Here is a 13,809-nt window from a genome sequence, read left to right as displayed (position 1 = left end):
TCACAAAGCTGGCAGTGCTATATTAGGCTCCCAGTATTGAATGTGTCAAACATGGCTGAGAATTGCAAAAGATGGCTCCAAAAGTTACTAAGTTGGAGAAAGTAAGGGTAAATACTACACTAGAAAGAGACAGAAGATGACTTTGTAAATCAGGGATTTTGCTGAAGTCAGATTATTCACTGTGGGGTTGTAGTTGTCATGTTTAAGATACCAATGCAATGCACCTTCAGCCACAACGTTTTCATGGTTTGGATGGTCATAGAGTGTAACGGTGAATGCTGGCAGTCAGATGTCTTTTCTGTAGAAATGAAGTTTTTAGGTTCAGAATTCAGCTCTCCTCTTCAAATTTCCTTTCTTTTCCCTCACCTTCTTTCTGATTAAAGAGCCAATAGTAGCATCTATAAACACATTTATAACAAGAAATCGAAAAAAAACCCCAAACCACAAATTCTTCAAGGTGTGTCTCAGGAGTGACATTTAATTGACAGGCTGACAAAATAAACCAAGCTTTTTCATACATCTGTCCGTCAGTTGCTACATAATTGAACAACATTCAGGGAGATTACAGAAAATAATAATTTTCTTGTACTCGTTCTTCTACAATCATGACTAGGTGAATTAAGACAGTTATATTCTTGTCATTCTGCCTTATCTCTAACATATACACTAATTCATTCCTATTCTCTTTATTATGAAACATCACAAAAGAGTAAAAGGCCAGCCAGTGACTTCAGAAATAGGGAGTCTTACTTTACAAGGATTGGTGATGTTCAGGGTGGAGACTGATGCATGGCAGACACTGAAAGCACTGCATTGACAGTGTACAGTTAAATTTAGAGGTTCTTGTAAGAGAGAAGGGCTTTGTATTCTTGGAGCCATTTGGTTTAATTGTAGTGGTGCCTTTTAAAGAGGAACCTTTCACCACAAAACTTACAGGAATATAAACAAATGAGGGACTTAAGGGTAAACCACCCACATTTTATAGAAACCACATCAGGAACACATCTACTAAGTGTTTCAGGAGGAAGCACACTAGGGTTGAGACCTGGCTACAAATAAGCAACCTCAGCCCCAAAGGACATGGCCCTAAATTTCAGGTTTGCACACACAGACAGACCCATGAGGAGTCAGGAAGCAGAACACTGCTGCACAGCTGTTTGAAACCGGGTGCTCAACTTTGCAGAGGATTCATGGTATCCATCCTTCTCCTGCTGGGATATGCATAATTTAGGTTGGTCTTGGGTTTTAAAAACACAAAACCTCAGATCAATCCAGTGCTGTCAAAACAATTCTGTCTATGACAACTATCTAGTCAGGAGCAAACCCTTCTCTGGGTTTATATCTGAGCCTGAGCAAGCAAGAGTTTTCAGAGCAGAACCTGTGGACTAAGACCGCTGTTAACCTGGTGAGATATGTGGCTTAGAAATCCTACTGAAGCTCATCAAGGTCTTGGTACTCACTATCAGGAAGTAAAGGGGACTTTGGTCCCCTTTTGGTCCCCTTACATGGAAAAGTAAGTGGCAGATCAAACTAATTTTAAAAGATTTTAGAAGCATGAAGTTTTCAAATGTGTATGCCTCACACGGTAACCACATTCTAACTTTAGGTCCATTTGTCTTCAAATATGATTAAATACTTAAGATCTGTCTGATTTCAAACATAAATGTAAACACATACTTTATTGTTCTGGGAGCTTCTGTAGCTGGGTGCTGACAAGGTGGTGAGCAGAGGCGTGATGTTAGAGGAGAGAAATAGAAGGGAAATTTCTATGAACTGAAAATGAAACAAGAGCAAAAGTGGATGAAAAGCAATGGATTGAATTATGTTTCTGCTATTAGTGGCTGGATAAAGAGCCCTACAGTCCCAAACACACACAGGATTATAAATACCCAGAGAAATACTCTGTCTATCACCATAGCTACATATTTCCAATCATCTTCCACCTGCAAGAGAATAAAAAAAGAGAAGGATAAAATACATGTAATGTTACATATTATTGTGAGTTGACATTATGCAGTAGAAATGCCCTTTGTGCTTTTGCATGTAAGGAAGAACACACATGCAAGTCAGGAAGGTGCTTGTCATGCTTATAGTTGCTCAGTTTTCACATCTCTTCAGAAGGAGCTGATTTTCTAATGGTATTTTACCACTTTTGGCTGAGAACATACAACACTATGTGCTAGTCTGCTGAATTGTTCTAAATATTTGAGTCTGAGGGCAGCTCATCCATGGCTGTGATGCTGATATTAACAAACAGGACCTGATCATGTGGTGGGTGCAGAGTGGGATGGTTTAACAGCAGGCACAGCCACCACAGCTGCACATCACTAAACCCTGTGGAAGGATTTATCCTGACAGCCCACACAAGATGCAGTTTGCTATTCTGGTCTGATTTGAAACACTCTCTCGCCAATCAAGCCCCACTGATTTCAGGAAACTGGACACATGGACACATGGACTATGGCAAAGCAAGGGTTCCAGCAAACTGCAGTGTTGTGTGCTAAGCAGGACAGAACAGATTTTGCATGGCTGAGAGACAGATCTTAGAACTACATTCAATGAAGTTGCTGTCCTTTAAACTGTACCTTTGAACTTGTACTGCACAAGAAACACTGCATCAGAAGAACATTCACACATACAAACTAGTGACTAGTTAAGAGCTCTCTGCTGAGGGATCTTCCACTTGTTTTTCCAATTTTATTATATTTGCCTCCAAGAAAATACTGGCTTTAGGATTTTGATCATGTTGAGGGTGAAGAATACAGCAGCAGGTATTGGAGAGTATAAGTAAAATTTAAGTAGGGTAAGTTTGAAGTTGTAGACTCTGATAATGGCAATTCAGTCTAGGTGAGAAACAGATAAATAAGGTAAGACTTTTCAAGTTTGTATTTACTTTAATCCTATCCAACCTCCCAGGGCTACTGAGAGGACAGCTATGATAGTTACTAGTATTGGGTTGAGTGATAGGGATGTTATGAAAAAGAAGTTGGCCATGATAGTAATATGACCATGAATAGAAACAGGCTGGTAGTCAGGGAAGAACCTTGGAGGACTTCTAAAAATCAGACATGGAAGCTGCACTTTGCATGAAAGAGCACTCAGAAAGAACTCCAACAGCTATAAATGTTTCTGCAATTTTTAAAGGGCTTTGATTTATTTAGGACTAGTACATAACACCATCCATTTGTATATCTGGCTGAAGCAGAAGCAGCCTCCAGAATAATTTTTTCTCGCTGCTTGCCTGAGAACAAATTCTGATTTTTCCCTGAAAAGGGGATTTTTTGTAAATGAAAAATTATGCTTCCCATCTCTAGTATGTTCTGAAAGGTAAGATACAAAGCTGCTCATGAACACACTGGACTAAGAATAAAATTCCATGTCGCAGGAGAGATTTGCAAAATGGAAATCAGTGAAACTAGCAAAAGAAGATTTCCCGTGAGCTGTATAATTAAGACAGTAAGTTATTTGGGTGACTGCATGGAAAACTTCTTTTTGGGAGACCATCAGAGAAAGTAGCTGAATCACTACATGGATATGTTTTGTGCAGCTGGTGTGATAATGAAAGCAGGGCTGAAATGTGTGAGTTAAGCAAAGCACTAAGGCCATAGATACTAAGCAGGGCTCAGCTCAGTCCCCATCCTCCTCTATGGTAAAAGATTCCTGTCTTTTACTTCAGGCTGGCATGTGCTACATTCTCGCTCTATGAATTCAGTCACTGGTTTAACTCTACTCCTTTATTCAAAAATTTATAGATTTTGCTTTCAGATGAAACTTCTTCTGTGGGGCATAAAGAAGAAGGGGAATAAAGGTGATCTTTAGGTTTTACTGAAGTTGTATGAATTTCAACAAAATATTCTGATAGGAATAATGCATATCAACATTTCCCTTATAAAGTTGTGATTTTCCATATAAATACAGCAGCACTTAGCTTTAAAACGGATTTTACCATCATAGAGTATCTAAAAAAATTCAAAACCAAAAGCAAAAATTCCATGACAGATCAAAGATATATGTTGCATTAGTTTCTAAACAATTTTATAAATATCTTGAAGTGTCAGAGAATTTGTGCTCCTTATGAGTTCCTGGTGTCAGAAAATCCTTTTGCAGCTTCTTTTAGTTTGTGTTTACACAGGAGGATATGACCCCAGAATCCCTTAAATTCCAATGTGCACCATTTTCTATGATAGTAATCCCAAATAAGAAAAAAATTCATGACCTCAAACAAACAACCCATTATATGGTCTTCTTCCCCAGCAGTTTGTACTACTGTTTCTGTACCTTTAGGATTTCCTTTTTAGACCATGTCCCGCCTTTGTGGACTCCTTTGACCTTCAGGACTCACTCCAAAAGGACTCTAGAAATCAATTTCCTAAACAGGCCAAAGTCGAGCTGCTGGAGATCCAGTTCTGCTGGCACCCCTCACAACTAAACCCCAAACTGAAAACTCTATCATTCTGTGGTTGCTGTGCCCATGGCCTCCAACTGTCACATTTCCCACTAGTCCTTCTCTGTTCACAAACAATGAGTCCAGTGAGGCACCTTCCCTGGTTGGCTTGCTTCCTGTGTCAGGAAATTATCTTCCACACACTTCAGGAACCTCTTAGATTGATTCTTCTCTGCTGTGTTACCCTTTCAGCAGCTTCCTGGCAAGCAGAAGTCCCTCAGGAAAACAAGGGCTGGTGATCATGATACTTATTCTAGCCTCCTGTAGAATACATCATCTGCCTGTTCATCCTGCCTAGGTGGTCTGTAACAGACGCCTACCAGGACAAGTGCCCTGCTGACCTAGCCCCTGATCTTTACACACAGGCACTCCACCTTGTCATCACCATTGATTTCAATACAAACAAAACCAGCCCTAAAGGGATGGTTACCTCCCTTACCTCTTTGGTTTCATTTTGAGATCTCATGTTCTCTGCGATGAACTGGACGTTGCTGATGACATCCTTCACCTCTGGAGAGTACTCCATGTGCTCTGTCATCCATCTCAGAGACTGATGGCTCAGCTGTCTTTCGGTGGTACGGAGTTCAGTTGCCTGATCACAGCGACTGCACCGCTGCTCCTTGTGCAATTTGGTGTCTTTGTGTTTGCTGTGCTTTGACTTGCCCAACTTACTGTCTGATACTTTCTTGGTTTTTCTGGAGGTGTTTTTTTTCTGCTGTTCTAGTGGCCTCTGCATCAACAGGACTTTGGGGAGCAGGTGAAGAAAGACAGTTTTTACCCATTTGGGCATTGTGTGTGTCATTGGAGTCCTGTAATGTATATTGAGGACAAATACTGTGATGACAATTGACAGAGTCACAAATATCATTGTGAAGAGTAAATATTCACCAACTAGGGGAATTACTAAAGAGGTGGATGGGATTGTTTCTGTGATCACCAGTAAAAATACAGTCAAAGAAAGAAGCACTGAGATGCAAAGATTAACTTTCTCACCACAGTCAGATGGCAGGTAAAAAACTAACACAGTCAAGAATGAGATGAAAAGACAGGGAATGATCAGATTTATGGTGTAGAACATTGGCAACCTTCGAATATAAAAAGAATATGTTATGTCTGTGTAGATCTCTTCACAGCAGTTATATTTGATATCATGTTTGTAGCCAGAAGCATCAACTATTTCCCATTCACTATTTTCCCAAAAGTCATTCATATCTACTTTGGATCCAATGATCAGAAGATCAATTTTGGCTTTGTCATAGGTCCACGAGCCAAATTTCAGTGAACAGTTCTGATGATCAAATGGGAAAAAAGTAATATCCATAGGACAGGAGCTTTTAAAAATAGCTGGTGGGGTCCAGGTGATCATTCCATCATAGCGAAGGAGGGCTTTGGTCTTGCCTTCAACTTGAAAATCTCCCACAGCACTGGAAAGACAAATGAGGCAAAACAAAAAAAAATACCTTGAAAATAAAATGTAATGGGTGTTTTTATAGGAGCTGCAAGGGCATATTTTTGAGAGAAAGATTCAAATGAATCAATAAAATGGGTAAAATGAATTATCATACTTATTATACAAGACAATATCTGGTTTCCAAATTTTATCTGCTGGTACCCGAACAAATTCAATGCCATCATATTGTCTGGGATCCCATCGCAGTTTGTAGTCATTCCAAATCTGAAAGAAGAATGGACAAGGATTATAAAACTTTAAATTATCAACAAATATCTGTTTCTCAGATCTTCCTGTAAAATCACAGACTGTAATGAAGTGTAGCATGTGGAGAAGGGGACAAAGGTCCAAAAGACAGGAAGACCTGGAGAAACACTGGACATGTGTGAATACTGCTCTTTTGATTGCTACTCTCTTCTCTGTGATGGGATGGGGTGCCAATTGCTATGAACTGCTGCCATGCTGAGATCGCTCCTCTGTTGTGTGACATCAGTAGAGAGCCTTGTCTGTGAAATGTTACCTCCCCACTACCAAGAGAAAATAGGGACCTTGCTGCAGCACCCCACAGGTGAGAGGAGGACAGCACCAGAGGAGACCAGCACCCCCACGTTTGGCTCATCTGCCCATGAACAGGCAGCTGCTGCCAGAAGACAGTATTGATTCCACAGGAGTACTGACATATGAGGTCAGAGCAGCAAGGGATGCGCAGCAGCTCTCCTGCATTGCTGCCTAGTGCCCTATCATGGGGCCATGCTCCATGGTCTCTCACCTATTTCTTTTACAGAAAACTCTGTGTGGACCACAACCAGTGCCTGAAAACAATGGTGCAAGTTAGCTATATTTTCTCAGCAGTTTAGGTCCCCTAAGAATCCTTATCTGTTGTGGTGTGATGTCATAGCCTGTCTCACTTATGCTGGTTCCTTCCCCAGGTATGCCAATCACCTCTCCCTTTCCCTCCCCTTGCCCCCTGCTGACTGCTGTCCATCAATCTTGGCATTCCAGAAAGGGCATCATCTGACTGGCAAAGTTCAAAAGATGCCTCTCAGCCCTGGGGGACATTGGGCCATCCTGGTGTCATTTGTCCCCTGAGACTCCCCTCCCCTTACCTGGTTGGTGGGATCCCTACCCCTTCCCTCCCCCTCTCCCTGGGGTTAAAAGACACAGCAACCACATGGTTCCCCGGTTCTGTTGGAGCTGTTGCTGCATTCAGAGGCCTGTGTGCCAGAAATAAAGCTCTGGATCGAAACCCTCCATCAGAACCTGACTCCTTTCCTTCACCTCGCCTAAAGCCACTCCGCCAGAGGTAAACCTGAGCTCCCACATGCCTGGACTTGTCCCGAGTGCCCAGCTGCAATATCCAGCCAGCCAAAGGTGTCTCTGAGATGAAACCACCACAGCTGCCGCCCTTGGTCAAGCAGCAAGGGCCAGACGAGCCCAGGCACGTTCCATCCGGCTATATTGGTATTATTTCCAATACTTATCTATGTAAAAATACTCAAAGCTATCAGGAACAATGGAAGCATGTTCCTTTTTCTAATAAATATTTTGATGGGGATGACCTAGAGTGGCATATTTAATCACTCTTTAAGGAGTACATCCAGCTTGATTTTCCAGAAGAAAACCAATCATCATGAAGTTGGAGAAGAATATATCCCACAGGAAAGAAAGAAGATGTAACTTCTAGGTAAAAAGAATGAAGAAATTACTTTTTCAATTGTGGAGATTCTCCTTATTAATTTTTTAAAATCCTTGTTACAAAACAAAAACTTAGTGTATAGATGTGAGTTACAAGTAACACACATTTAATCATTTCGATGCAAAATGCATGAGAAATGCAACAGAGTCACTTACATGTCTTAGCCACAAATTTGTTTCCATAATCTGATTGACTTCATCCTATAAAGAAACACAGGCATAAACAGTTTTAGTATTCGGAGATGGCCAAAACCTTAGCCCATAAAACTGGAAAATAGAATCTCACATTAACTGATAGCAGATTTTTTCTAGCATCTTTCAAGAGGTTTACACATTGTACACTGTTGTGTGCAACCCTACTGAAAAATGAATAAAACTTTCCTGAAAAATCATGCTCCATAAATATCAGGTATACAGAAAACTGCACTGTTTTGCCAGACATTTGAGTATCTGGAGACATACAACCTAGAATTGCTCTGACCTGTACCAAAAGGATGAGGTTCTTCTTGTGGCTGTGTATTTTGTTGGATTCAGTGTTTAAAAAACTCTGATTACACAGTACAGAATTGGTTGAGATTCAAGGAAAATGACATTTGTATCACAGTGTTTTGAATTTCTATGCAAACCTCTAGAGCAGATGCACTTGACCAGCACTAAATTAGGTAGCTGCCATACAGAGACCTTCTTTTTGTAGTCACTTATTGTGATTGCCAATCAGTCACAAATCAGACAGGTGATGTTTTGTTTCTTCCACATTGGCTCTGTCCTGCCCGGTATGTTTGCCCCACACCCATTTGCATTCCAAACCATACAACATTCATCCCCACCTCCATGCTTTGAAACATCACTCTTCCACTTTCCACACTTTTCCCTTACACCATTTTGAAACACATAGATTGAAAAAAATGAGAAGATTTTTCCCCTCAGGACTACTGGGAAATGACAGTAGCCCCAAAGGAGAATTGGTCACATGCTACACACAACGTGGACACACTAGGTGTCTCTAGAGTGGGCTAGCCCTGTGAAGAGGGCTAGCCTGGGCTTGAACATTAGTGCTTCTGCCCTAGGCTCTGGAGGCTGCTACCTGAAGCAGAGGGGTTTGATTCTATAGAAGTAAGGAAATGAATCTGTGTCATTCGAACCACTTCTTCAAGCAACTGGAACAACTCATTTGACTGAAAGAACAGCAAAGGTTTCAGCACGTGCACGTAGACACACATGAAATGAAAGCAAGGAGAGTTGTAGGTGTGTTCAGCCATCACAATTACATCTCCTGCTTCAGCGATTTGCATGTGTTTACAACCATCCCCAAAGCTCAGCAGTATTGTGTAGTGAGTCTTACCACATTTGTAAGCTGGGTGATGGCCAATTCAAAATACACCGTGACAGGATCAGACACATTTTCTACCGGCCTAATGAACTGGTTGTACTGGGAGAAGAGTTTGTGAAATAACCGTTCCTCTGATTCGCAGGCTGTGGTATCTGTATTGGTAAAGACAAAGAACAGCTAAGCCAGAGAGAAGAAAAAGGGGGAAGAAGGTGCTGGATAACATAATAGTCTGTGCTATATTTCTGGACCTTGTGCTTGTGACCATGTTTAAAGCCACCAGAGCACAGAGAGGAGAGGTTGCCAGTATGGTGTCAGTTGAAAGCATCCTCCTGCAGAATGCTGGCTACTCCTTGTTTCCTCAAATAGTAAGGTAATGGCTTCAGTGGTTTTGTCTCCTAAGCTGGATTTGGCCTATGAGCCTCCATTTGGCCCACCTTGGTATCACATCAAAGTAAGGTGGTGTGAAATATAGGAAGTAGAAATGTGACAGATTTAATCTTTGTGAATCTTCCCGGTAAAACAGGGTGTTCATGAAAAGCATACCTACTTAGAAAGTAAAAGCTTAAGGCTGCAACTACTGTATCAAAATCTCGATCAGGTGATTAGATGACTACAATGATGCCTCCTAATCTTAAACATTATGACTGAATTTTATCCTCACAATTGATATTTCCACTCTTTAGATAGCACAATTTTCTTTGCAGAAAGTTCATTTATTAAGTTCTAAGAACAAGAAAAAAGTGGGAATACTAACATTTCTTATAGAATAGCATGCATCTGTGTAATACAGAACTGTTCTTTGGGAACAAGCAGATCACATCTGTAAACCCTCATTAATGAAGAACAGACCAGATGGCTTAGAAGAAGCAAGGTATGTGACAGGCACTGAGCTGACTCACTGCAGAGTTAAGAAGAATGCTCCTAACCTGTTACACATAGTCTAAACCTGAAACAGTTATTTTCACAGTGTAAAAGGCTATACACTTTGATTTCTAAAGGAAACTATTAAATTTTATTGGCTCTGGCAACAACAGCTCAGAAGAACAATTTTCGTGAAAAACTTTGCTATTACAATACATTACTGTAATTCAGCACCTAAAATAAAAACATTTTATAAACTCAAGTTTAGAATTTCTGTCTCATGCTGTGCACAGCTGTGCTATCAAAGCTATATGATGATCTCAAAGATATTACTGATACAACTGTGGAAAAAATTGTTTTCAGACTCATTGTCATAAGTTTTTTGCATTAGTCCCAGATTGCACTAGAACACATCAGACAAGTAACCATGATAAGCCTTTATGATTGCAAATATTAAACATAGAAGGAGTTTGTACCAGGCAGCACAGTCTCTGGCACATAAATTTGCAATTTACATATCCTTCAAGGGCCTGTGGATGTGCAGATGTCCTGCAGGGAGACACCTGGTCTCAGTATGCTGCACTTTCATGATTAGACTGTCCTTCCCCTGTTCTTGAAAAAGAGATTTCACCTCTAAGGTGATACAAAGCATCCTGAAATTGCAGGGGATTATCATACTGCAAGATGAAATGCTGCCTACTGGTCACTTACATGTATGGAAAGAAAATTCTAGTAAAAATTTGAAAACTTGATATTTTATTTCATCCTTTCCACATCATTCAGAGAAGACACATGAATATGTCATGAGTTTGGATTCTTTTATATCATGTATTGTTTCATTCAAAAAAGAACTAAAATTTTTCTTTTCAGATTTCATCATAACCACCCATAGCGCTGTGATTAGAAGTACACTACTGTGGGAACATGAAGTCTCATGACTAAAGTAAATGCATCTAAAATCATGTTTCATTTGAAATTTTCCCACTGGCTTCTTAATAGATACATGCTTTAAAATAAAGTAATGAAACCAGACAAATATTTAGGTTTTATCCCATGGTGCTGCTTTAAAACAGTTTCTTATGCCTTGCTAAGACAAGCAGTATATTTAATACACATCTTGGTCATCGCAGAAGTGAGAGTTTCAAAATAAATGTGTCCTAAATGCAAAAAATCGTGCTAAACTCCATGAGAGTTGTGAACAGAAATGACTGCAGCATATTTAAAACACAGATCACAAACAATAGTGAACAACAACAGTTAAAGTTCTCACTTTTGAAAGTGTGAGTACTGAGCATGCACATCCATAGCCTGCATTATTTAAGCCTTTGCAAATTCAAGCATCAAATGAAACTACTAGGAGCCCTAATCCATTTCCACTGTTTTCTAGAAATAGTTCTTCCATTAGTTCCCAAACACAAATGAAGAGTTTTACATTGGAAAACTAGTATTGCTTTAGCTCTTTTCAAATACAGATTTCAGTTGGAAATACCTGGTGGAAGCTTTACATTGAATTAATTCAAGAAAACAGAAGCAGAGACAGTAACTAGAAAATATTCTAGAAACTGGTATCAAAGAGAGCCTACCTTTAATCAAGGATGTGAACACGAATGCCCACACACAGAAAGCAGGGCAACACCAGCACAGCCGTGTCTTAGGATGCATTGCTAGCAGCAGAACAGAGCTTCCTTTTGAGAACAGAGGCTTGGGGGAAGGAACAAGAGGCAAGAAGACATATAACCCTCCTGGTGGTAAGTAGGCAGTAGAAGGATGGATTTCTGTTTTGCATCTGCAGCAAACTCAGCAGCCTGCAGAGCAGAGCAAAGCCTTGCAGAGTTGCTTTCACTACCACTAGGCAAGGAGAGCTTATGCTGTGCAGAGCGAAGGGAGTCAGGCAGCATCCTATCAGGTGACTTCACATTTCCAGCCACCCGCACCCCTGCCTCGGAGAATGTGCAAGAGTGCAGGAGAGAGAGGGAAGGCAAGACACAGGACAGCCATCATGGACCAGGGGGAGCATTCACTCAGCCCCGCACCAAAGGGTTAAGAATTCTCATTGTGCTGAAGCAGCTGCTTTATAGCTATTGCCCAATGATCCCTTGAATGAGTCCGTCACAATATGCAGAGGTGAAACAGCTTCAGTTTCTTAGCTGAGGACTGATTCTTCGGGTGATAGAAATGGATGTTACATGGTTTTAACATGTCTACCAGAAGCTATACGAACCCTGAAATACTCACAGCATCAAGTGAAAGAATTGTTTGACAGTATTCTCAGTGAATAAATCCAAGGCAAGTAGACTTATTATTGCCATCTGACAGGAGCAACTAAGCATGCTAAGTTCATTCCTGACAGTCCAGTCAGCTTACAACATCAATTCTTCTAACTTTTTTTTCCTTGTGTGTGCAGCCTCCTGTGCCAGTATGCTAGTGTGAAAACAGAGGAGCAGAATTAAGAAAAAACCCACCAGGTGCTGTTACAGGCCAAGTTCTCTGCAACAGAGTGCTACTCTTAATCACAGAAGTTAAAAAAAAACCTGATCTCACAATCCTTTAGAGGTTGATGCATGTTCTCTCCTCAGGAATGCCTGAAAATAATCTGTAGGAAAAGGATCTGAGAAACTGAGAGTCCTGTTTCTCAGGAAGGGTGAAAGGCACCACAGGTTACTTGGTGCCATCCAGCCTCCCAGAAAGCAGCTCAGACAGGGAATCTCCTTTATGTGTGCTCAATCCAGCATGATCAAGTCCGAGTGACTGGATGAATGATTTGATCAAAACAGAAATGCTGCTGCATTTTCAGGCACTTACATTGCTGTATAAGTGTAGAGAGAAGAAAAAAAAAAGCCAGAAAATAAAAAAAAGATGCCCTTCTTACTAAAAAATATAGAGGCCAAGCTGCAGTACAGAATAAGAAAGTAGTTTGTCATTTATACAAATTGTTAAGTAGATAGAAAGGAAGAGGATTGTCTGGAAGAAAAAGACTTAGGAATGAGTTGACTGAATAAAGAAGATCCCTGAAGTGGACCCACGTGGATCCCTGAAGTGGCCTGCCCATGACAAGGTTTGAGGGATGAAAAAGAAAATCTTTAAAGATTACAGGCACAGCCTTACTCCAGAGCTCATTCGAGAGAGGGAGCCTTCTGCAGAGAGATGAGAAAGCAAAAAACCAAAACTATGAGTGTTTGGAAGTCTGTGAGTAATTTGCCCTCTCAAAAGGACCAGTGTAAGTGTAGATCACAAGGCATGGCTATGAGGCATCTTTAAACTCAAGTTACTTATAAATTCTCCTTGCAAATAATTTTAAGATGAAAAAGTGGATTTCAGCATGGTGATTTGTCTTTTAAGTTTCCATCTTGCAAACATTTTCCTAGGAAAAAAGTAAAAACTACAAAAAATTTCTACTTTATGCCAAATTTTCCCAAGTTGCAATGTTTATTAGAATGGTGTTAATAGTCCAGGTTCATAAACTTGCAGTTTCCTCACCTTACCAAATGAAGTTCATAGTTTTTTCTTGAATTGATGTGCCTGTGGTGCACTGTGGCTAACAGAAATACACAGCCATGTGGCATCACAGGATGCCTGTGGCTGGCTGTAGTCATGGCATATGGACTCCTGTTAAAGTCCAGTGCTTCTAGAAGGATGACATATGGTAAGATAGATACCATTTGAAAACAAATTCACCCCAACTTAAAATGTTTAGACATTTTCAAACTTTTTGCTCTTTCCAAAAATGTAACAGGCCAGGGAATCAGGTGGGAGAAGTTAACAGATCAGCACATACATGTCTGCAGACTGAATAGTCTTCAGAGGTGAGGGTAATGAGTGTGCTTCCCCTCCAGAGAGAAGGAGAGCAGTGCAAGGCCAGCCGGCAAAGATGATCCCTGCTGCCACACCTGAGGGAAAGAACTGCTTTGTTAGGGGGAGCAAGGGACTGGGGAAGCAGGCTGAATTTGGAGGCAATACCAGTCATTCAGGGAGCAGATGCCAGGGGATATTGTGTTGCTGAGACCCTTCTGGAGTGGGTGCTGCCTTTGG

The 13,809-nt window shown here is 40.7% G+C and overlaps 1 protein-coding gene across 1 annotated transcript; it reads right to left on the bottom strand.

Annotated features, from left to right (window-relative positions):
• Nucleotides 1–1,803: 1,803 nt before the first annotated feature.
• CHRNA6 (cholinergic receptor nicotinic alpha 6 subunit) lies at nucleotides 1,804–11,479 on the bottom strand. Its single transcript, XM_030968682.1, has 6 exons — nucleotides 11,364–11,479; nucleotides 8,932–9,071; nucleotides 7,746–7,790; nucleotides 6,010–6,119; nucleotides 4,884–5,868; nucleotides 1,804–1,943 (listed from the first exon to the last, which is right to left on the bottom strand). Exons 1-6 carry the CDS (start codon nucleotides 11,440–11,442, stop codon nucleotides 1,821–1,823), a joined length of 1,482 nt encoding a protein of 493 aa, XP_030824542.1. The 5' UTR covers nucleotides 11,443–11,479; the 3' UTR covers nucleotides 1,804–1,820.
• Nucleotides 11,480–13,809: the final 2,330 nt, after the last annotated feature.

This window comes from Camarhynchus parvulus, chromosome Z (genome assembly GCF_901933205.1).
Source record: "Camarhynchus parvulus chromosome Z, STF_HiC, whole genome shotgun sequence".
Classification (NCBI taxonomy): Eukaryota; Metazoa; Chordata; class Aves; order Passeriformes; family Thraupidae; genus Camarhynchus; species Camarhynchus parvulus.
The sequence above is the reverse complement of the archived record's forward strand: the minus strand, read 5'-3'. Positions and strand labels throughout refer to the sequence as shown.

Bases quoted from the DNA above. Each gene is read 5' to 3' on its own strand.
- CHRNA6 (XM_030968682.1), bottom strand. From the start codon at position 11,442: ATGCATCCTAAGACACGGCTGTGCTGGTGTTGCCCTGCTTTCTGTGTG. The intron at 9,072-11,363 runs GTAGGCTCTCTT...TTACCAATACAG, and splicing joins GTTCACATCCTTGATTAAAG to ATACCACAGCCTGCGAATCA. The intron at 5,869-6,009 runs GTATGATAATTC...TTGTCTTTCCAG, and splicing joins GATATTGTCTTGTATAATAA to TGCTGTGGGAGATTTTCAAG.